The sequence below is a fragment of the Salvelinus fontinalis genome, chromosome 35 (genome assembly GCF_029448725.1).
Source record: "Salvelinus fontinalis isolate EN_2023a chromosome 35, ASM2944872v1, whole genome shotgun sequence".
Taxonomy (NCBI): domain Eukaryota; kingdom Metazoa; phylum Chordata; class Actinopteri; order Salmoniformes; family Salmonidae; genus Salvelinus; species Salvelinus fontinalis.
This window is the reverse complement of record NC_074699.1, coordinates 38,984,235-39,011,194: the sequence shown is the minus strand read 5'-3', so window position 1 is coordinate 39,011,194 and position 26,960 is coordinate 38,984,235. Positions and strand designations below refer to the sequence as shown.

General features: G+C 44.3%; 1 protein-coding gene across 1 annotated transcript in view; it reads right to left on the bottom strand.

Annotated features, from left to right (window-relative positions):
• Positions 1 to 1,799: 1,799 nt before the first annotated feature.
• Positions 1,800 to 26,960, bottom strand: part of LOC129834840 (ras-related protein Rab-11A) — a 44,032-nt gene continuing 18,871 nt past the window's right edge. Inside the window, exons 3-5 of the mRNA XM_055900155.1 lie at positions 11,827 to 12,020; positions 10,547 to 10,627; positions 1,800 to 10,422 (exon numbers count right to left, since the gene is read on the bottom strand). Coding sequence (XP_055756130.1) covers positions 10,286 to 10,422; positions 10,547 to 10,627; positions 11,827 to 12,020 — 412 coding nt within the window. The 3' untranslated portion in view covers positions 1,800 to 10,285. The remainder of the gene's footprint in view (positions 10,423 to 10,546; positions 10,628 to 11,826; positions 12,021 to 26,960) is intronic.

Here is a 26,960-nt window from a genome sequence, read left to right as displayed (position 1 = left end):
TACAATGGCACGTAAGCAAATGAATAACAACATAATCAATGGTGGGGGTCTTTAGAAGACCCCATAATCAATTGTAATCCTTCAGGGTCAACCAAAATAGATTGTTGGCTGTGAAACGTATTGTTCTTCTCTGTATAACATTGTTTGGGGGGTCTTGACATGGTCAAATAACTCAAACATAGATTGGTAACTATTTGTGTTCTAATTTGGCACACAGACACTAGAGGCCATGAGTAACTTGGTGAAAGAATGGCACCGACGGGCCTGTAGGTGGCGCTGTTATAAGAAGTCTCACTTAAACCCTCATATGCGTCGCCCCGTTTGACCTAGAGACTTGAAACTTTGTATGTTAGGTGTTTTTACTCATGCTAAACACATTTACCTCAAGGACCCATAAGGATAGATTTTTCTCCATCTTGGACATTTTGGAAAACTTTAGAAAGAAGAAGAAAAAGTGTTTTCTCATGATACCATAAAACCAAATCACACGTTGTGTATGTATGGTATATTATATCAACTTAGTTTGACTCAGGGATTGGTTAAGAGATGGCTGAGATATTGATAAATCAGGAAACATCTTTAGGGTCATTACCATGATGAACCATGTTAAGTTTGGAATTGAGATCTATGGTGTGAGGGAAAATAAGGGAAAATAATAAGTAAACTAATAAGAGAAAATATTAACGATACACTTTTTTTGACTATGTAACACTAATGCTTAAATAATAATAACAAATCTTCTTCTCCTGGACTAAAAGTCAGATTCACTCCAGATTTGGTCTTTGGATCACAATAGTCCCTAAAGAGTTTGAGAAAATAAAGCTGATGCATTCCAAGATGGCCACACTATACCAACAGATGCATATTAGCACATACTGTATGTTAATATGCAACAAATACTTAAAAAAAAATATTATTCTCATGAACCATAGGTCCAAATGACACCAAATAATTAGAAATGTAGTCCCATGGTACATGTCATAGTTTGAGAAAAGCTGAGGGATTGGTTAAGAGATGGCTGAGTTATTGACATCTCTAAAAATCTGATTTCACCTGTCCATTTGAACCACTGTAAATCCAGTCCACAGTCAGGGCTATCAACTTGAAACTCATCGCTATCAAGGACATCCCTAAGATGAACCTCACTGAATTTGATATTGATACATTAAAAAAAAATATAATAATTACAGGGTTACTAAAACTCATTCTTTGCAAATGTAACTAAAGCTCAGAATGATCTGCAGTCATCATCTCCTCGTGAACCATGGCGTCAGATTCACTCCACATTTTGTATGTAGACTCTTTGTATCAGTCTTTAATGGTTTTGAGATTTATTTTTGTTTTGCTGCATTCAAATATGGCCACACTGTACCCCTATATGTACGTTAGCACATATGCTAATGCTAAAATACTGTAAACATCTTCTCATTATTTTTTTTTGTCAGATTATATACCAAAATCTGGAGTCAGACTCAATGAATTATCTTCAAATGAATCTGAGAATGATTACTTGCTGCATTCAAAGTCACACACGCTATACCACTAGATGACACCATATCACACCAGGGCTATACGAATTGAACCGATGGACAAGGGGCCATGAAATTTGGTATGTATGTCCTTAGAAGCTGTGTGAATATAAAGTCACTGCAACCTTAGATGGCAGACCAGTTGGTGGCACTATAGATGTCATTGGCACCAGTGGCACCATGGGATCTAGAGCAAAACCTATTGATCAAGTGGACTTTGTTTCATTAAATGAATGTTAGATTTAAATTATGAAGATTAACAATATGAAATATCTTGATTAGTATTTCTTTATTATCACATATTGTTGCCTTTTTATGTGGCTTACGCAGTCAGCATATATAACACTCAATAAATGAAGGAATTGGCTTTAAGAATAATTGCCTGCTGCATTCAAAATAACCAACCTACATTACTAGACTAAACTTCACTTGCATCATCCGTGTGGTATTGAGATAAACATGGTAATGCTTTCACTGATTGCACATAAAGGAAGATAGTTCCTACATGATTGAGTGCTTGCTTTGTTATCTAACTGATCTTGTGTCCTTTCTGTCATCCTGTGAACCCCGTTCATTGCTGCTCGCTGCTATTTTTCCAATTTCACATTTTCCTAAATGAAAAGCATTGAAAATTGGAATTTCAGTGTAATTGATCCCAACCGTGCTGCTCGCCATGTATTCCTTGTCAGAAAATACTGTCCGATACTTTGTTACCAAATTAAATGTCCAATAAATGTTACCAAATTAAATGTCCGATAATTTGTTACCAAATTAAATGTTATTCTGCCTTTGTATGCAAATACCAACTGAGAGAGTTGAAATGTTTATGACTGGTGCGCTTTATTAATATGAATTGATAATTTAAGATTAAACAAAAACACAATTTTACAATTGATCAATCTGTACAAAACATAAAAGCGTCCGTTTCGACTACCCCCCCCCCCCCCCCCACCCCCCACACATATATAATCCTCCAAATGCATTGAAATTACATCGTTTGACTTTCAAATGTTTTACAATGGAATTACAATCAGTTATAGTGACAGCATGTCATTATAGTTCGACAACAATCATGAACCAAAGACACAGTTCATTAAAAAACAATGGAGGTATATGAGAAGGCTTGAAATCATTTTTCAAACAAGGACAAAAACATTCACTTCTCTACACTTCCATAGACTGCTAGTTCGAAGTGGTATCCTATATACCCTATCTAGTGCACTACTTTTGACCAGATCCCTATGGGCCCTGATCAACAGTAGTGCACTAGATAGGGAATATGGTGCACTAGTTGTGTGTTGACAGGCTGACAGTACCGTCTGTTAGATAACGCCATTGGTACTGTCAGACGGACACACTCAATCAATAGCTACCTACCTTTGCTTCTATACTCACACACGCACACGGGGCTCAAGCGCTATATTTCCATGGTTACAATACCACCATCACACACAGATACAGCTACAGTAGAAGTTCAACAGAACACTCTGAATAGCCTGGAATCACAACTGACTTAGCTACATTTCACTGTTGTTTCAAATGGTGAGCGCAGCACTCGAGTCTGGTTTAACCAGGCTAACTCTGAAATATTAGTAATGTGATTTAGCAGGAACCTCCGTCCTACATCAGTGATAAGAGCAGTGGAACTATAGATGGGTTGCCTGGCAACGTTACAACAATGATGTAAACTGATTTATGTTTTCAATAAACATTTAGAGACTAAATAGTTTACATGTTGTCAATAATCCTATGATTCTAAGCCAACCCTGTCAGTTTCCCGCCTCTCGGATGCGCGCGCCAGGGTTGGCGTCAATTCCATTTCAATTTCGGAAAAGTAAACAAATATCAAAAAATGTTTTCATTGAAAAGAGAATTTGAACTTCCTGAATTGACTGGAATTGAAATGGAGTTCACCCCGACATCGGTTTTGTACATAAACATCCCACCCGTATACAGGATATGTAGTGACATTAGTGCCACCAGGAATGTCATTTGAATTCAGAAATGTCATTTTAGTTCTATTTCTGGTGGTAGTAATATTAGCCTGGGTGCCAGTCTGTTTATGCTCTCTTCCCAACTCCATATGGAACTGTCATGTAAAACATGGTTTGGCTTGACAATGGACTAGGCAAAAACAAAAACAGATCTGAGACCAGGCTATAGTAATATCACTACATTAGAGGCAGATCTGGGACCAGGCTATAGTAATAAGAGGCAGATCTGGGACCAGGCTATAGTAATTAGAGGCAGATCTGGGACCAGGCTATAGTAATTAGAGGCAGATCTGGGACCAGGCTATAGTAATTAGAGGCAGATCTGGGACCAGGCTATAGTAATAAGAGGCAGATCTGAGACCAGGCTATAGTAATTAGAGGCAGATCTGGGACCAGGCTATAGTAATTAGAGGCAGATCTGGGACCAGGCTATAGTAATAAGAGACAGATCTGGGACCAGGCTATAGTAATTAGAGGCAGATCTGGGACCAGGCTATAGTAATATCACTACATTAGAGCCTCTATGGACGTGTTAAGCATGGCATCTAGCTGCAGCATTGAGGTGGGGATTATCAGGTTACATTACACCTCTCATGGTTGGGTTTCAAGTCCATTTTAATGCAGTCAAACCAGGAAATACATTTCAGTTTACTTTCTGGATTGTCTGAACTGAAATGGAGCCCGACCGTGACATCTAACCTTAGTTAGCCTCACCGTTTACACACATCACTGTTCCTCTGCCTAAAGCAGGTGGCTTATAGAGAGAGAGGATATACATGAGGAGTTTTAATATGGAACAAGCAGACCTCAGCAGAACAGATATATACTACTACTACTACTAATAATAATAATGACCTAGCTACATACGTAAGGCATAATAATAATATTGGGACTATATTAATGAAGTAGAAAGCCATGTGTTGAAGTAAGAGGCAGCTTGGTGTAAACAGGCTTTAATGTGACGGACTGTGATAACACTGGACAACGTGATAAGAGCCAGACCAGATCTGGGCAAAAAGTACATAACTGTGTCTAAAAAATACTTTTAAATACTTCATATTTTAGAAAAGACTGGGAAATAATTTTAAAGTATTTCCAAGTATTTTGAGGTGCGCGTGATTTAGCTTGGTGGGTTTGCACTTTTGGGACTATTCTGTTGGTCCCATTGAACAAGGCAAACAGAATCAGCTCAAGTATTTAGAAGTATTTGATGCAGGTCTGTCTGGTGATAGCTGGAGCTATATAGAGGGTGGTTGGCCGGTAAGTAGATACGTTCTATGGTAGATGGGAGTAGAGGTGGTTAGTTGACCAGTAGGAACGTTCTATGGTAGATGAGAGTAGAGGTGGTTAGTTGACCAGTAGATACGTTCTATGGTAGATGGGAGTAGAGGTGGTTAGTTGGCCAGTAGGAACGTTCTATGGTAGATGGGAGTAGAGGTGGTTAGTTGACCAGTAGGAACGTTCTATGGTAGATGGGAGTAGAGGTGGTTAGTTGACCAGTAGGAACGTTCTATGGTAGATGGGAGTAGAGGTGGTTAGTTGACCAGTAGGAACGTTCTATGGTAGATGGGAGTAGAGGTGGTTAGTTGACCAGTAGGAACGTTCTATGGTAGATGGGAGTAGAGGTGGTTAGTTGACCAGTAGGAACGTTCTATGGTAGATGGGAGTAGAGGTGGTTAGTTGACCAGTAGGAACGTTCTATGGTAGATGGGAGTAGAGGTGGTTAGTTGACCAGTAGGAACGTTCTATGGTAGATGGGAGTAGAGGTGGTTAGTTGACCAGTAGGAACGTTCTATGGTAGATGGGAGTAGAGGTGGTTAGTTGGCCAGTAGGAACGTTCTATGGTAGATGGGAGTAGAGGTGGTTAGTTGACCAGTAGGAACGCGTTATGGTAGATGGGAGTAGAGGTGGTTAGTTGACCAGTAGGAACGCGTTATGGTAGATGGGTGTAGAGGTGGTTAGTTGACCAGTAGGAACGTTCTATGGTAGATGGGAGTAGAGGTGGTTAGTTGGCCAGTAGGAACGTTCTATGGTAGATGGGAGTAGAGGTGGTTAGTTGACCAGTAGGAACGTTCTATGGTAGATGGGTGTAGAGGTGGTTAGTTGACCAGTAGGAACGTTCTATGGTAGATGGGAGTAGAGGTGGTTAGTTGACCAGTAGGAACGCGTTATGGTAGATGGGTGTAGAGGTGGTTAGTTGACCAGTAGGAACGTTCTATGGTAGATGGGAGTAGAGGTGGTTAGTTGACCAGTAGATACGTTCTATGGTAGATGGGAGTAGAGGTGGTTAGTTGACCAGTAGGAACGCGTTATGGTAGATGGGAGTAGAGGTGGTTAGTTGAGTTATTGGATTTTAATGAGTGGTAGAGGGAGGCACTGAGAGTGAACAGCAGCTAACCTAAATAATGTGACCCAGCATATGGATGTCACCCTATTCCCTATCTAGTGCACTACTTTAGAATAGGGTGACATTTGGTACAAAGATCCAATCTATGTATTTAAAACATGATGTTTTACTAACAGATGCTTCTTGACATGAATGCAAACTGATAGACATTCTGATTGTGAATACATAACTAGACCAGCAATACAAGGCTAGATTACCAGCCTGATTATGAACACATAACTAGACCAGTAATACAAGGCTAGAATACCAGCCTGATTATGAACACATAACTAGACCAGTAATACAAGGCTAGAATACCAGCCTGATTATGAACACATAACTAGACCAGTAATACAAGGCTAGATTACCAGCCTGATTATGAACACATAACTAGACCAGTAATACAAGGCTAGAATACCAGCCTGATTATGAACACATAACTAGACCAGTAATACAAGGCTAGAATACCAGCCTGATTATGAACACATAACTAGACCAGTAATACAAGGCTAGAATACCAGCCTGATTATGAACACATAACTAGACCAGTAATACAAGGCTAGATTACCAGCCTGATTATGAACACATAACTAGACCAGTAATACAAGGCTAGAATACCAGCCTGATTATGAACACATAACTAGACCAGTAATACAAGGCTAGAATACCAGCCTGATTATGAACACATAACTAGACCAGTAATACAAGGCTAGAATACCAACCTGATTATGAACACATAACTAGACCAGTAATACAAGGCTAGAATACCAGCCTGATTATGAACACATAACTAGACCAGTAATACAAGGCTAGAATACCAGCCTGATTATGAACACATAACTAGACCAGTAATACAAGGCTAGAATACCAGCCTGATTATGAACACATAACTAGACCAGTAATACAAGGCTAGAATACCAGCCTGATTATGAACACATAACTAGACCAGTAATACAAGGCTAGAATACCAGCCTGATTATGAACACATAACTAGACCAGTAATACAAGGCTAGATTACCAGCCTGATTATGAACACATAACTAGACCAGTAATACAAGGCCAGCCTGATTCCTATTGAATAGTATCTTGTCAGCAACTAATTTCATGACATCTTTTTTCCCCACAGTTTGATATTTCGTCAAATAAAATATGTCAATTAATATTCTCTGGTATCGGACTGTCGCTGCATAGACTATAGTATAGCATCACATTTACACTAGACGTAGTATACATGCATATTCAAGAGAAGGTATTACTTGAAGAGAAATACCTAGAATGTGTTGGTTAGTCTATATGTTGTTTACATATTTCTGCTTGACTCATTTCATATGTATATACTGTATTCTATTCTACTGTATTTTAGTCTGTGCCACTCCGCCATTGCTCGTCCTAATATTTATATATTTCTTAATTCCATTCGTTTACTTTTAAATGGTGTGTAATGTTGTGAATTGTTAGATATTATTGCACTGTTGCACAAAGCATTTCACTACAACCGCAATAACATCTGCTATACATGTGTTTGTGACAAATAAAATGTGATTTGACTTGATTTTAGTTGTTTTGCGCCAGAACACTACAGCGGGTATCATTATTCTGTAGTTTGATCATGTTGAAAATAGGAACCTAATGTGTAATTTGACTGACTAATGCTATTTCAAGTCACAAAGTAAAAACAGAAATACCTTATTCTCTCCCATGTTTTTCAATGAGGAAAATGTGCAATTGGAATTAGGTGTATTTCCTGAATTGAAATGAAGTCTCTGACTGACTATAATGCTAGTCACTTCCTGTTACAGACATCTCTGACTATGTTTTTAAAGACGTCTGTAACTATGTACGCTCAATTTATCCAAGAGAGTTCAGAAATGTTTAAATGGACAAACTTCTATATTATTTCACCACGGTCACCGTCTAGCCAACTGCATCCTCTGGGCAATGGTAGTGTTTCACATTCAGTCAGGGAGTTACGAAAACTCCGTGATAAATTCAGTCAGAGAGTTACGATAACTCAGTGATAGATTCAGTCAGAGAGTACTGATAACTCAGTGATAAATTCAGTCAGAGAGTTACGATAACTCCGTGATAAATTCAGTCAGGGAGTTACGATAACTCAGTGATAAATTCAGTCAGAGAGTTACGATAACTCAGTGATAAATTCAGTCAGAGAGTACTGATAACTCAGTGATAAATTCAGTCAGAGAGTTACGATAACTCAGTGATAAATTCAGTCAGAGAGTTACGATAACTCAGTGATAAATTCAGTCAGAGAGTTACGATAACTCAGTGATAAATTCAGTCAGAGAGTTACGATAACTCAGTGATAAATTCAGTCAGAGAGTACTGATAACTCAGTGATAAATTCAGTCAGAGAGTTACGATAACTCAGTGATAAATTCAGTCAGAGAGTACTGATAACTCAGTGATAAATTCAGTCAGAGAGTACTGATAACTCAGTGATAAATTCAGTCAGAGTTACGATAACTCAGTGATAAATTCAGTCAGAGAGTACTGATAACTCAGTGATAAATTCAGTCAGAGAGTACTGATAACTCAGTGATAAATTCAGTCAGAGAGTACTGATAACTCAGTGATAAATTCAGTCAGAGAGTTATGATAACTCAGTGATAAATTCAGTCAGAGAGTACTGATAACTCAGTGATAAATTCAGTCAGAGAGTTACGATAACTCAGTGATAAATTCAGTCAGAGAGTTACGATAACTCAGTGATAAATTCAGTCAGAGAGTACTGATAACTCAGTCATCTTTTAAACCAAGATAAAAAAGCATGCGAAGTAGCAAAGCGGTGACATCATCATCATCCTAACATGCTAAGCTGACCTGCCACAGACTGACTGTAAACAAAGTGACGAATACTGTGTCCCAAATGGAACCCTATGGGTCCTGGTCACAAGTAGTGCACCCTATTCCCTATGGGCCCTGGTCACAAGTAGTGCACCCTATTCCCTATGGGCCCTGGTCACAAGTAGTGCACTATATATGGTAGGGCATAGGGTTCCATTTGGGGAAACGTTTAAAAAGTGTTTTTACAAAGCTGTTGTTCCTCTACGTGTTAGGTACTTTGATGCCTGCCCTGTCTGTCCATTGGCATGGTTGAAGCCATCCGCAAACAGATCTAATGCACAAGTCTTTACTTAAGCTATTTACAGTAATCAGATCAATTGTCAAACTCCACCTATCGCAATGGACCAGGGAGCATACATTCTATCTAGTACACTGTGCTTAATACATCCACATGTTTGGAAAAACCTACCGTTGTCAAACATTACATTGTACTAAAGAGAGAGGGAGGGAGCGAGGCTAACTGATGGGAGGGGTCGTAGACAGATACACATCAGAGCATTCTCAGTGTGTTTCAAATACATAAACATTAGTAGGAAATATGATACAATATTTGAAGAAAAAAAAAACGTTTAAAAAAAGACAGGTAAAAAAAATCAAGGAACACACAAAATGGAAGTCATAAATTGAAGAAAATGAAAAATCACATGAATATATTAAGACATTTCTGTGTAAGACATGTCAGCGCTTCAACAGTATTAAATCTAAGTGAGAAATATAAATGCCTTCCTGTCTGAAAAGGCTCAGCTGGGGAACACACTACTCCAGACACTGACTAGGCTTCTCAGATCATGATCAGTAGGGAGGGAGAGGAGGGGAGAGGAAGAGTAGGGAGGGAGAGGAGGGGAGAGGAAGAGGAGGGAGGGAGAGGGAGTGGAGGGAGAGAGAGGAGGAGAGAGGGAGTGGGGGAGAGAGAGAGGGGGAGAGGAAGAGGAGGGAGGGAGAGAGGGACAGGAGGAGGGAGGGAGTGGAGGAGGGGACTACTCCTATGAGACTGAGTAAGTGGGTGCATCCGGTTTACCTCACCCTGAGAGCCGGGTGGGCCAAATTCACACATTTGAGAGACCATTTAATTGGTTCTAAAGTGAAATCTCCACCCAACCGGGTTCACCGGGCGAGCTAAAACAAGATGGGTGTACAGGGTATATGAGGGGGTAGACGTGGGGGTACAGGGTATATGAGGGGGTAGAGGTGGGGGTACAGGGTATATGAGGGGGTAGAGGTGGGGGTACAGGGTATATGAGGGGGTAGAGGTGGGGTTTACAGGGTATATGAGGGGGTAGAGGTGGGGTTTACAGGGTATATGAGGGGGTAGAGGTGGGGGTACAGGGTATATGAGGGGGTACAGGGTATATGACGGGGTAGAGGTGGGGGTACAGGGTATATGAGGGGGTAGAGGTGGGGGTACAGGGTATATGAGGGGGTAGAGGGGTGGGTACAGGGTATATGAGGGGGTAGAGGTGGGGGTACAGGGTATATGAGGGGGTGGAGGTGTAGTGGTAATGTGGGCGGGGCTAGATGTTCTGACAGCACTGCATCTTTGGTTTGTTCTCAGTGGGCTGCACCTGGATGTTGACCACATTGTTGCTAGGAGACATGTCGCTCTCCTGACGCTCTGACATCTGCTTCTGAGAGACGATACGATAGATTTCTGATGGAGGGGAGAGGGAGAAAGGGAGGGAGAGAGAAGATTGGATATGACAGTCTGTCTTGCCAAGATAGCAGATGAAATCAACAGGTGTGACAGAAGAAAAAAGAACATGACACACACACACCTGTCAGAATGGTCTGGAAAGCCGTTTCAACGTTGGTGGAATCCAGGGCTGACGTCTCGAGGAAAGACAAACCGTTTTTCTCTGAGGGAACAAAAACAACGGAAGAAAATAAGTTAGAGGCTGTACCAGTTATGGAACATTAGAGACTACCAGTTATGGAACATTAGAGACCACCAGTTATGGAACATTAGAGACTACCAGTTATGGAACATTAGAGACTACCAGTTACGGAACAGAGACTGTACCAGGCTGTACCAGTTATGGAACATTAGAGACTACCAGTTATGGAACATTAGAGACTACCAGTTATGGAACATTAGAGACTACCAGTTATGGAACATTAGAGACTACCAGTTATGGAACATTAGAGACTACCAGTTATGGAACATTAGAGACTACCAGTTACGGAACAGAGACTGTACCAGGCTGTACCAGTTATGGAACATTAGAGACTACCAGTTATGGAACATTAGAGACCACCAGTTATGGAACATTAGAGACCACCAGTTATGGAACATTAGAGACTACCAGTTATGGAACATTAGAGACTACCAGTTATGGAACATTAGAGACCACCAGTTATGGAACATTAGAGACTACCAGTTATGGAACATTAGAGACTACCAGTTATGGAACATTAGAGACTACCAGTTATGGAACATTAGAGACTACCAGTTATGGAACATTAGAGACTACCAGTTACGGAACATTAGAGACTACCAGTTACGGAACAGAGACTGTACCAGGCTGTACCAGTCATGGAACATTAGAGACTACCAGTTATGGAACATTAGAGACTACCAGTTATGGAACATTAGAGACTACCAGTTATGGAACAGAGACTGTACCAGGCTGTACCAGTTATGGAACATTAGAGACTACCAGTTATGGAACATTAGAGACTACCAGTTATGGAACATTAGAGACTACCAGTTATGGAACAGAGACTGTACCAGGCTGTACCAGTTATGGAACATTAGAGACTACCAGTTATGGAACATTAGAGACTACCAGTTATGGAACATTAGAGACTACCAGTTATGGAACATTAGAGACTACCAGTTATGGAACATTAGAGACTACCAGTTATGGAACAGAGACTGTACCAGGCTGTACCAGTCATGGAACATTCCACAGGAATGAATGCAAGCATAAAAAGTGACATTAAAACATACATTTTTTGTGAGACAGCAGCATCATAAATGAAGGAAAGTAGAAAACAGAAATGAACAGCTTGTTCAGCGTCTGACACTAGTTCAGAACGGAGAGGCATCTCTAACCTGCGAACGCCCGGGCCTCGTCGGTGGGCACGGCCCGGAGGTGGCGCAGGTCGCTCTTGTTGCCGACCAGCATGATGACGATGTTGGTGTCTGCATGGTCTCTCAGCTCTTTCAACCACCGCTCCACATTTTCATAGGTCAGGTGCTTGGCGATGTCATAGACCAACAGGGCCCCCACCGCGCCTCTGTAGTACCTGCACCATGACATCATCAACAGTGGACAAAGAGGCATGGTCAATTTTATCAATAAAAGCCAGCGTACCATTATAGCCCTTTTAACAACAGGGCACAATGAGCTTTACAGTACCCCGGTCTAGATCCTCAGAGCTTTACAGTACCCCGGTCTAGACCCTCAATGAGCTTTACAGTACCCCGGTCTAGACCCTCAATGAGCTTTACAGTACCCCGGTCTAGACCCTCAATGAGCTTTACAGTACCCCGGTCTAGACCCTCAATGAGCTTTACAGTACCCCGGTCTAGACAACCAACGAGCTTTACAGTACCCCGGTCTAGACCCCCAATGAGCTTTACAGTGCCCCGGCCTAGGAGTCCAGCTTTACAGTACCTCAGTCTAGACCCTCAGAGAGCAAGCAACAGCACAGTGGCTAAAAAAACTCCTGAACTCCTATCCACGAGGACATGATAGTACTGTGTCTGACTGGACTCCTATCCACTAGGACACGATAGTAATGTGTCTGACTCCTATCCACTAGGACATGATAGTACTGTGTCTGACTGGACTCCTATCCACTAGGACACGATAGTACTGTGTCTGACTGGACTCCTATCCACTAGGACACGATAGTACTGTGTCTGACTGGACTCCTATCCACTAGGACACGATAGTACTGTGTGACTGGACTCCTATCCACTAGGACACGATAGTACTGTGTCTTTGACTCCTATCCACTAGGACACGATAGTACTGTGTCTGACTGGACTCCTATCCACTAGGACACGATAGTACTGTGTCTGACTGGACTCCTATCCACTAGGACACGATAGTACTGTGTCTGACTGGACTCCTATCCACTAGGACACGATAGTACTGTGTCTTTGACTCCTATCCACTAGGACACGATAGTACTGTGTCTGACTGGACTCCTATCCACTAGGACATGATAGTACTGTGTCTGACTGGACTCCTATCCAATAAGGACATGATAGTACTGTGTCTGACTGGACTCCTATCCACTAGGACATGATAATACTATGTGACTGGACTCCTATCCACTAGGACACGATAGTACTGTGTCTGACTGGACTCCTATCCACTAGGACATGATAGTACTGTGTGACTGGACTCCTATCCACTAGGACATGATAGTACTGTGTCTGACTGGACTCCTATCCACTAGGACATGATAGTACTGTGTCTGACTGGACTCCTATCCACTAGGACACGATAGTACTGTGTCTGACTCCTATCCACTAGGACATGATAGTACTGTGTCTGACTGGACTCCTATCCACTAGGACACGATAGTACTGTGTTTGACTGGACTCCTATCCACTAGGACATGATAGTACTGTGTCTGACTGGACTCCTATCCACTAGGACACGATAGTACTGTGTCTGACTGGACTCCTATCCACTAGGACATGATAGTACTGTGTCTGACTGGACTCCTATCCACTAGGACACGATAGTACTGTGTCTGACTGGACTCCTATCCACTAGGACATGATAGTACTGTGTCTGACTCCTATCCACTAGGACACGATAGTACTGTGTCTGACTGGACTCCTATCCACTAGGACACGATAGTACTGTGTCTGACTGGACTCCTATCCACTAGGACATGATAGTACTGTGTCTTTGACTCCTATCCACTAGGACATGATAGTACTGTGTCTGACTGGACTCCTATCCACTAGGACACGATAGTACTGTGTCTGACTGGACTCCTATCCACTAGGACATGATAGTACTCTGTCTGACTCCTATCCACTAGGACACGATAGTACTGTGTCTGACTGGACTCCTATCCACTAGGACATGATAGTACTGTGTCTGACTGGACTCCTATCCACTAGGACACGATAGTACTGTGTCTGACTGGACTCCTATCCACTAGGACACGATAGTACTGTGTCTGACTGGACTCCTATCCACTAGGACATGATAGTACTGTGTCTGACTGGACTCCTATCCACTAGGACACGATAGTACTGTGTCTGACTGGACTCCTATCCACTAAGACACGATAGTACTGTGTCTGACTGAACTCCTATCCACTAGGACATGATAGTACTGTGTCTGACTGGACTCCTATCCACTAGGACACGATAGTACTGTGTCTGACTGGACTCCTATCCACTAGGACACGATAGTACTGTGTCTGACTGGACTCCTATCCACTAGGACATGATAGTACTGTGTCTAACTGGACTCCTATCCACTAGGACACGATAGTACTGTGTCTGACTGGACTCCTATCCACTAGGACACGATAGTACTGTGTCTGACTGGACTCCTATCCACTAGGACACGATAGTACTGTGTGACTGGACTCCTATCCACTAGGACACGATAGTACTGTGTCTTTGACTCCTATCCACTAGGACATGATAGTACTGTGTCTGACTGGACTCCTATCCACTAGGACACGATAGTACTGTGTCTGACGGGACTCCTATCCACTAGGACATGATAGTACTGTGTCTGACTGGACTCCTATCCACTAGGACACGATAGTACTGTGTGACTGGACTCCTATCCACTAGGACATGATAGTACTGTGTCTTTGACTCCTATCCACTAGGACATGATAGTACTGTGTCTTTGACTCCTATCCACTAGGACATGATAGTACTCTGTCTGACTGGACTCCTATCCACTAGGACATGATAGTACTGTGTCTGACTGGACTCCTATCCACTAGGACATGATAGTACTGTGTCTGACTCATATCCACTAGGACATGATAGTACTGTCTGACTGGACTCCTATCCACTAGGACACGATAGTACTGTGTCTGACTGGACTCCTATCCACTAGGACACGATAGTACTGTGTCTGACTGGACTCCTATCCACTAGGACATGATAGTACTGTGTCTGACTGGACTCCTATCCACTAGGACACGATAGTACTGTGTCTGACTGGACTCCTATCCACTAGGACATGATAGTACTGTGTCTGACTCCTATCCACTAGGACACGATAGTACTGTGTCTGACTGGACTCCTATCCACTAGGACACGATAGTACTGTGTCTGACTGGACTCCTATCCACTAGGACATGATAGTACTGTGTCTTTGACTCCTATCCACTAGGACATGATAGTACTGTGTCTGACTGGACTCCTATCCACTAGGACACGATAGTACTGTGTCTGACTGGACTCCTATCCACTAGGACATGATAGTACTCTGTCTGACTCCTATCCACTAGGACACGATAGTACTGTGTCTGACTGGACTCCTATCCACTAGGACATGATAGTACTGTGTCTGACTGGACTCCTATCCACTAGGACACGATAGTACTGTGTCTGACTGGACTCCTATCCACTAGGACACGATAGTACTGTGTCTGACTGGACTCCTATCCACTAGGACATGATAGTACTGTGTCTGACTGGACTCCTATCCACTAGGACACGATAGTACTGTGTCTGACTGGACTCCTATCCACTAAGACACGATAGTACTGTGTCTGACTGAACTCCTATCCACTAGGACATGATAGTACTGTGTCTGACTGGACTCCTATCCACTAGGACACGATAGTACTGTGTCTGACTGGACTCCTATCCACTAGGACACGATAGTACTGTGTCTGACTGGACTCCTATCCACTAGGACATGATAGTACTGTGTCTAACTGGACTCCTATCCACTAGGACACGATAGTACTGTGTCTGACTGGACTCCTATCCACTAGGACACGATAGTACTGTGTCTGACTGGACTCCTATCCACTAGGACACGATAGTACTGTGTGACTGGACTCCTATCCACTAGGACACGATAGTACTGTGTCTTTGACTCCTATCCACTAGGACATGATAGTACTGTGTCTGACTGGACTCCTATCCACTAGGACACGATAGTACTGTGTCTGACGGGACTCCTATCCACTAGGACACGATAGTACTGTGTCTGACGGGACTCCTATCCACTAGGACACGATAGTACTGTGTCTGACGGGACTCCTATCCACTAGGACATGATAGTACTGTGTCTGACTGGACTCCTATCCACTAGGACACGATAGTACTGTGTGACTGGACTCCTATCCACTAGGACATGATAGTACTGTGTCTTTGACTCCTATCCACTAGGCCATGATAGTACTGTGTCTTTGACTCCTATCCACTAGGACATGATAGTACTCTGTCTGACTGGACTCCTATCCACTAGGACATGATAGTACTGTGTCTGACTGGACTCCTATCCACTAGGACATGATAGTACTGTGTCTGACTCATATCCACTAGGACATGATAGTACTGTCTGACTGGACTCCTATCCACTAGGACACGATAGTACTGTGTCTGACTGGACTCCTATCCACTAGGACACGATAGTACTGTGTGACTGGACTCCTATCCACTAGGACACGATAGTACTGTGTCTTTGACTCCTATCCACTAGGACATGAGAGTACTGTGTGACTGGACTCCTATCCACTAGGACACGATAGTACTGTGTTTGACTGGACTCCTATCCACTAGGACACGATAGTACTGTGTCTGACTGGACTCCTATCCACTAGGACACGATAGTACTGTGTCTGACTCCTATCCCCTAGGACATGATAGTACTGTGTCTGACTGGACTCCTATCCACTAGGACACGATAGTACTGTGTCTGACGGGACTCCTATCCAATAAGGACATGATAGTACTGTGTCTGACTGGACTCCTATCCACTAGGACATGATAATACTATGTGACTGGACTCCTATCCACTAGGACACGATAGTACTGTGTCTGACTGGACTCCTATCCACTAGGACATGATAGTACTGTGTGACTGGACTCCTATCCACTAGGACATGATAGTACTGTGTCTGACTGGACTCCTATCCACTAGGACATGATAGTACTGTGTCTGACTGGACTCCTATCCACTAGGACACGATAGTACTGTGTCTGACTGGACTCCTATCCACTAGGACACGATAGTACTGTGTCTGACTGGACTCCTATCCACTAGGACATGATAGTACTGTGTCTGACTGGACTCCTATCCACTAGGACACGATAGTACTGTGTCTGACTGGACTCCTATCCACTAGGACATGATAGTACTGTGTCTGACTCCTATCCACTAGGACACGATAGTACTGTGTCTGACTGGACTCCTATCCACTAGGACACGATAGTACTGTGTCTGACTGGACTCCTATCCACTAGGACATGATAGTACTGTGTCTTTGACTCCTATCCACTAGGACATGATAGTACTGTGTCTGACTGGACTCCTATCCACTAGGACACGATAGTACTGTGTCTGACTGGACTCCTATCCACTAGGACATGATAGTACTCTGTCTGACTCCTATCCACTAGGACACGATAGTACTGTGTCTGACTGGACTCCTATCCACTAGGACACGATAGTACTGTGTCTGACTGGACTCCTATCCACTAGGACACGATAGTACTGTGTCTGACTGGACTCCTATCCACTAGGACATGATAGTACTGTGTCTGACTGTACTCCTATCCACTAGGACATGATAGTACTGTGTCTGACTGTACTCCTATCCACTAGGACATGATAGTACTGTGTCTGACTGGACTCCTATCCACTAGGACACGATAGTACTGTGTCTGACTGGACTCCTATCCACTAGGACACGATAGTACTGTGTCTGACTGGACTCCTATCCACTAGGACATGATAGTACTGTGTCTGACTGGACTCCTATCCACTAGGACACGATAGTACTGTGTCTGACTGGACTCCTATCCACTAAGACACGATAGTACTGTGTCTGACTGAACTCCTATCCACTAGGACATGATAGTACTGTGTCTGACTGGACTCCTATCCACTAGGACACGATAGTACTGTGTCTGACTGGACTCCTATCCACTAGGACACGATAGTACTGTGTCTGACTGGACTCCTATCCACTAGGACATGATAGTACTGTGTCTAACTGGACTCCTATCCACTAGGACACGATAGTACTGTGTCTGACTGGACTCCTATCCACTAGGACACGATAGTACTGTGTCTGACTGGACTCCTATCCACTAGGACACGATAGTACTGTGTGACTGGACTCCTATCCACTAGGACACGATAGTACTGTGTCTTTGACTCCTATCCACTAGGACATGATAGTACTGTGTCTGACTGGACTCCTATCCACTAGGACACGATAGTACTGTGTCTGACGGGACTCCTATCCACTAGGACACGATAGTACTGTGTCTGACGGGACTCCTATCCACTAGGACACGATAGTACTGTGTCTGACGGGACTCCTATCCACTAGGACATGATAGTACTGTGTCTGACTGGACTCCTATCCACTAGGACACGATAGTACTGTGTGACTGGACTCCTATCCACTAGGACATGATAGTACTGTGTCTTTGACTCCTATCCACTAGGACATGATAGTACTGTGTCTTTGACTCCTATCCACTAGGACATGATAGTACTCTGTCTGACTGGACTCCTATCCACTAGGACATGATAGTACTGTGTCTGACTGGACTCCTATCCACTAGGACATGATAGTACTGTGTCTGACTCATATCCACTAGGACATGATAGTACTGTCTGACTGGACTCCTATCCACTAGGACACGATAGTACTGTGTCTGACTGGACTCCTATCCACTAGGACACGATAGTACTGTGTGACTGGACTCCTATCCACTAGGACACGATAGTACTGTGTCTTTGACTCCTATCCACTAGGACATGAGAGTACTGTGTGACTGGACTCCTATCCACTAGGACACGATAGTACTGTGTTTGACTGGACTCCTATCCACTAGGACACGATAGTACTGTGTCTGACTGGACTCCTATCCACTAGGACACGATAGTACTGTGTCTGACTCCTATCCCCTAGGACATGATAGTACTGTGTCTGACTGGACTCCTATCCACTAGGACACGATAGTACTGTGTCTGACGGGACTCCTATCCACTAGGACACGATAGTACTGTGTCTGACGGGACTCCTATCCACTAGGACACGATAGTACTGTGTCTGACGGGACTCCTATCCACTAGGACACGATAGTACTGTGTCTGACGGGACTCCTATCCACTAGGACATGATAGTACTGTGTCTGACTGGACTCCTATCCACTAGGACACGATAGTACTGTGTCTGACTGGACTCCTATCCACTAGGACACGATAGTACTGTGTCTGACTCCTATCCACTAGGACACGATAGTACTGTGTGACTGGACTCCTATCCACTAGGACATGATAGTACTGTGTCTTTGACTCCTATCCACTAGGACACGATAGTACTGTGTCTTTGACTCCTATCCACTAGGACATGATAGTACTGTGTCTGACTGGACTCCTATCCACTAGGACACGATAGTACTGTGTGACTGGACTCCTATCCACTAGGACACGATAGTACTGTGTCTTTGACTCCTATCCACTAGGACATGATAGTACTGTGTGACTGGACTCCTATCCACTAGGACACGATAGTACTGTGTCTGACTGGACTCCTATCCACTAGGACATGATAGTACTGTGTCTGACTGGACTCCTATCCACTAGGACACGATAGTACTGTGTCTGACTGGACTATCCACTAGGACATGATAGTACTGTGTGACTGGACTCCTATCCACTAGGACATGATAGTACTGTGTCTGACTCCTATCCACTAGGACACGATAGTACTGTGTCTGACTGGACTCCTATCCACTAGGACATGATAGTACTGTGTCTGACTGGACTCCTATCCACTAGGACATGATAGTACTGTGTCTGACTGGACTCCTATCCACTAGGACACGATAGTACTGTGTCTGACTGGACTCCTATCCACTAGGACACGATAGTACTGTGTCTGACTGGACTCCTATCCACTAGGACACGATAGTACTGTGTCTGACTGGACTCTTATCCACTAGGACACGATAGTACTGTGTCTTTGACTCCTATCCACTAGGACACGATAGTACTGTGTCTGACTGGACTCCTATCCACTAGGACACGATAGTACTGTGTCTGACTGGACTCCTATCCACTAGGACATGATAGTACTGTGTCTGACTGGACTCCTATCCACTAGGACATGATAGTACTGTGCCTTTGACTCCTATCCACCAGGACACGATAGTACTGTGTCTGACTGGACTCCTATCCACTAGGACATGATAGTACTGTGTCTTTGACTCCTATCCACTAGGACACGATAGTACTGTGTCTGACTGGACTCCTACCCACTAGGACACAATGGTACTGTGTCTGACTGGACTCCTATCCACTAGGACACGATAGTACTGTGTCTTTGACTCCTATCCACTAGGACACGATAGTACTGTGTGACTGGACTCCTATCCACTAGGACACGATAGTACTGTGTGACTGGACTCCTATCCACTAGGACACGATAGTACTGTGTCTGACTGGACTCCTATCCACTAGGACATGATAGTACTGTGACTGACTGGACTCCTATCCACTAGGACACGATAGTACTGTGTCTGACTGGACTCCTATCCACGAGGCCATGATAGTACTGTGACTGACTGGACTCCTATCCACTAGGACACGATAGTACTGTGTCTGACTGGACTCCTATCCACTAGGACATGATAGTACTGTGTCTGACTGGACTCCTATCCACTAGGACACGATAGTACTGTGTCTGACTGGACTCCTATCCACTAGGACATGATAGTACTGTGTCTGACTGGACTCCTATCCACTAGGACACGATAGTACTGTGTCTGACTGAACTCCTATCCACTAGGACATGATAGTACTGTGTCTGACTGGACTCCTATCCACTAGGACACAATAGTACTGTGTCTGACTGGACTCCTATCCACTAGGACATGATAGTACTGTGTCTGACTGGACTCCTATCCACTAGGACACGATAGTACTGTGTCTGACTGGACTCCTATCCACTAGGACACGATAGTACTGTGTGACTGGACTCCTATCCACTAGGACACGATAGTACTGTGTGACTGGACTCCTATCCACTAGGACACGATAGTACTGTGTCTTTGACTCCTATCCACTAGGACATGATAGTACTGTGTCTGACTGGACTCCTATCCACTAGGACACGATAGTGCTGTGTCTGACGGGACTCCTATCCACTAGGACACGATAGTACTGTGTCTGACGGGACTCCTATCCACTAGGACACGATAGTACTGTGTCTGACGGGACTCCTATCCACTAGGACATGATAGTACTGTGTCTGACTGGACTCCTATCCACTAGGACACGATAGTACTGTGTGACTGGACTCCTATCCACTAGGACATGATAGTACTGTGTCTTTGACTCCTATCCACTAGGACACGATAGTACTGTGTCTGACTGGACTCCTATCCACTAGGACATGATAGTACTGTGTGACTGGACTCCTATCCACTAGGACACGATAGTACTGTGTCTGACTGGACTCCTATCCACTAGGACATGATAGTACTGTGTCTGACTGGACTCCTATCCACTAGGACATGATAGTACTGTGTCTGACGGGACTCCTATCCACTAGGACACGATAGTACTGTGTCTGACTGGACTCCTATCCACTAGGACACGATAGTACTGTGTCTGACTGGACTCCTATCCACTAGGACATGATAGTACTGTGTCTGACTGGACTCTTATCCACTAGGACACGATAGTACTGTGTCTGACTGGACTCCTATCCACTAGGACATGATAGTACTGTGTCTGACTCCTATCCACTAGGACATGATAGTACTGTGTCTGACTGGACTCCTATCCACTAGGACACGATAGTACTGTGTCTGACTCCTATCCACTAGGACATGATAGTACTGTGTCTGACTGGACTCCTATCCACTAGGACACGATAGTACTGTGTCTGACGGGACTCCTATCCACTAGGACACGATAGTACTGTGTCTGACGGGACTCCTATCCACTAAGGACATGATAGTACTGTGTCTGACGGGACTCCTATCCACTAGGACACGATAGTACTGTGTCTGACTGGACTCCTATCCACTAGGACATGATAGTACTGTGTCTGACTCCTATCCACTAGGACATGATAGTACTGTGTCTGACTGGACTCCTATCCACTAGGACACGATAGTACTGTGTCTGACTCCTATCCACTAGGACATGATAGTACTGTGTGACTGGACTCCTATCCACTAGGACACGATAGTACTGTGTCTGACTGGACTCCTATCCACTAGGACACGATAGTACTGTGTCTGACTGGACTCCTATCCACTAGGACATGATAGTACTGTGTCTGACGGGACTCCTATCCACTAGGACACGATAGTACTGTGTCTGACGGGACTCCTATCCACTAGGACACGATAGTACTGTGTCTGACGGGACTCCTATCCACTAGGATACGATAGTACTGTGTCTGACGGGACTCCTATCCACTAGGACATGATAGTACTGTGTCTGACTGGACTCCCATCCACTAGGACACGATAGTACTGTGTCTGACTGGACTCCTATCCACTAGGACACGATAGCACTGTGTCTGACTCCTATCCACTAGGACACGATAGTACTGTGTGACTGGACTCCTATCCACTAGGACATAATAGTACTGTGTCTTTGACTCCTATCCACTAGGACACGATAGTACTGTGTCTTTGACTCCTATCCACTAGGACATGATAGTACTGTGTCTGACTGGACTCCTATCCACTAGGACACGATAGTACTGTGTGACTGGACTCCTATCCACTAGGACACGATAGTACTGTGTCTTTGACTCCTATCCACTAGGACACGATAGTACTGTGTCTGACTGGACTCCTATCCACTAGGACATGATAGTACTGTGTCTGACTGGACTCCTATCCACCAGGACACGATAGTACTGTGTCTGACTGGACTCCTATCCACTAGGACACGATAGTACAGTGTCTGACTGGACTCCTATCCACTAGGACACGATAGTACTGTGTCTTTGACTCCTATCCACTAGGACACGATAGTACTGTGTCTGACTGGACTCCTATCCACTAGGACACAATGGTACTGTGTCTGACTGGACTCCTATCCACTAGGACACGATAGTACTGTGTCTTTGACTCCTATCCACTAGGACATGATAGTACTGTGTCTGACTGGACTCCTATCCACTAGGACACGATAGTACTGTGTGACTGGACTCCTATCCACTAGGACACGATAGTACTGTGTCTGACTGGACTCCTATCCACTAGGACATGATAGTACTGTGACTGACTGGACTCCTATCCACTAGGACACGATAGTACTGTGTCTGACTGGACTCCTATCCACGAGGCCATGATAGTACTGTGACTGACTGGACTCCTATCCACGAGGCCATGATAGTACTGTGACTGACTGGACTCCTATCCACTAGGACACGATAGTACTGTGTCTGACTGGACTCCTATCCACTAGGACATGATAGTACTGTGTCTGACTGGATTCCTATCCACTAGGACACGATAGTACTGTGTCTGATTGGACTCCTATCCACTAGGACACGATAGTACTGTGTCTGACTGGACTCCTATCCACTAGGGCATGATAGTACTGTGTCTGATTGGACTCCTATCCACTAGGACATGATAGTACTGTATCTTTGACTCCTATCCACTAGGACACGATAGTACTGTGTCTGACTGGACTCCTATCCACTAGGACACGATAGTACTGTGTCTGACTGGACTCCTATCCACTAGGACACGATAGTACTGTGTCTGACTGGACTCCTATCCACTAGGACACGATAGTACTGTGTCTTTGACTCCTATCCACTAGGACACGATAGTACTGTGTCTTTGACTCCTATCCACTAGGACATGATAGTACTGTGTCTGACTGGACTCCTATCCACTAGGACACGATAGTACTGTGTCTTTGACTCCTATCCACTAGGACACGATAGTACTGTGTCTTTGACTCCTATCCACTAGGACACGATAGTACTGTGTCTGATTGGACTCCTATCCACTAGGACACGATAGTACTGTGTCTGACTGGACTCCTATCCACTAGGACACAATAGTACTGTGTCTGACTGGACTCCTATCCACTAGGACACGATAGTACTCTGTCTGACTGGACTCCTATCCACTAGGACATGATAGTACTGTGTCTGACTGGACTTCTATCCACTAGGACACGATAGTACTGTGTGACTGGACTCCTATCCACTAGGACACGATAGTACTGTGTCTTTGACTCCTATCCACTAGGACACGATAGTACTGTGTCTGACTGGACTCCTATCCACTAGGACATGATAGTACTGTGTCTTTGACTCCTATCCACTAGGACATGATAGTACTGTGTGACTGGACTCCTATCCACTAGGACATGATAGTACTGTGTGACTGGACTCCTATCCACTAGGACACGATAGTACTGTGTCTGACTGGACTCCTATTCACTAGGACACGATAGTACTGTGTCTTTGACTCCTAACCACTAGGACACGATAGTACTGTGTCTGACTGGACTCCTATCCACTAGGACATGATAGTACTGTGTCTGACTAGACTCCTATCCACTAGGACACGATAGTACTGTGTCTGACGGGACTCCTATCCACTAGGACACGATAGTACTGTGTCTGACTGGACTCCTATCCACTAGGACATGATAGTACTGTGACTGACTGGACTCCTATCCACTAGGACACGATAGTACTGTGTCTGACTGGACTCCTATCCACTAGGACTTGATAGTACTGTGTCTTTGACTCCTATCCACTAGGACACGATAGTACTGTGTCTGACGGGACTCCTATCCACTAGGACACGATAGTACTGTGTCTGGCGGGACTCCTATCCACTAGGACACGATAGTACTGTGTCTGACTGGACTCCTATCCACTAGGACATGATAGTACTGTGTCTGACTGGACTCCTATCCACTAGGACATGATAGTACTCTGTCTGACTGGACTCCTATCCACTAGGACATGATAGTACTGTGTGACTGGACTCCTATCCACTAGGACATGATAGTACTGTGTCTGACTGGACTCCTATCCACTAGGACATGATAGTACTGTGTCTGACTGGACTCCTATCCACTAGGACACGATAGTACTGTGTCTGACTGGACTCCTATCCACTAGGACACGATAGTACTCTGTCTGACTGGACTCCTATCCACTAGGACATGATAGTACTGTGTCTGACTGGACTCCTATCCACTAGGACATGATAGTACTCTGTCTGACTGGACTCCTATCCACTAGGACACGATAGTACTGTGTCTGACTGGACTCCTATCCACTAGGACACGATAGTACTGTGTCTGACTGGACTCCTATCCACTAGGACACGATAGTACTCTGTCTGACTGGACTCCTATCCACTAGGACACGATAGTACTGTGTCTGACTGGACTCCTATCCACTAGGACATGATAGTACTGTGTCTGACTGGACTCCTATCCACTAGGACATGATAGTACTGTGTCTGACTCCTATCCACTAGGACATGATAGTACTGTGTCTGACTGGACTCCTATCCACTAGGACACGATAGTACTGTGTCTGACGGGATTCCTATCCACTAGGACACGATAGTACTGTGTCTGACGGGACTCCTATCCACTAGGACATGATAGTACTGTCTGACTGGACTCCTATCCACTAGGACACGATAGTACTGTGTGACTGGACTCCTATCCACTAGGACACGATAGTACTGTGTCTTTGACTCCTATCCACTAGGACATGATAGTCCTCTGTCTGACTGGACTCCTATCCACTAGGACACGATAGTACTGTGTCTGACGGGATTCCTATCCACTAGGACATGATAGTACTGTCTGACTGGACTCCTATCCACTAGGACATGATAGTACTGTCTGACTGGACTCCTATCCACTAGGACACGATAGTACTGTGTGACTGGACTCCTATCCACTAGGACACGATAGTACTGTGTCTTTGACTCCTATCCACTAGGACACGATAGTACTGTGTGACTGGACTCCTATCCACTAGGACACGATAGTACTGTGTCTGACTGGACTCCTATCCACTAGGACATGATAGTACTGTCTGACTGGACTCCTATCCACTAGGACACGATAGTACTGTGTCTGACTGGACTCCTATCCACTAGGACACGATAGTACTGTGTGACTGGACTCCTATCCACTAGGACACGATAGTACTGTGTCTTTGACTCCTATCCACTAGGACATGAGAGTACTGTGTGACTGGACTCCTATCCACTAGGACACGATAGTACTGTGTTTGACTGGACTCCTATCCACTAGGACACGATAGTACTGTGTCTGACTGGACTCCTATCCACTAGGACACGATAGTACTGTGTCTGACTCCTATCCCCTAGGACATGATAGTACTGTGTCTGACTGGACTCCTATCCACTAGGACACGATAGTACTGTGTCTGACGGGACTCCTATCCACTAGGACACGATAGTACTGTGTCTGACGGGACTCCTATCCACTAGGACACGATAGTACTGTGTCTGACGGGACTCCTATCCACTAGGACACGATAGTACTGTGTCTGACGGGACTCCTATCCACTAGGACATGATAGTACTGTGTCTGACTGGACTCCTATCCACTAGGACACGATAGTACTGTGTCTGACTGGACTCCTATCCACTAGGACACGATAGTACTGTGTCTGACTCCTATCCACTAGGACACGATAGTACTGTGTGACTGGACTCCTATCCACTAGGACATGATAGTACTGTGTCTTTGACTCCTATCCACTAGGACACGATAGTACTGTGTCTTTGACTCCTATCCACTAGGACATGATAGTACTGTGTCTGACTGGACTCCTATCCACTAGGACACGATAGTACTGTGTGACTGGACTCCTATCCACTAGGACACGATAGTACTGTGTCTTTGACTCCTATCCACTAGGACATGATAGTACTGTGTGACTGGACTCCTATCCACTAGGACACGATAGTACTGTGTCTGACTGGACTCCTATCCACTAGGA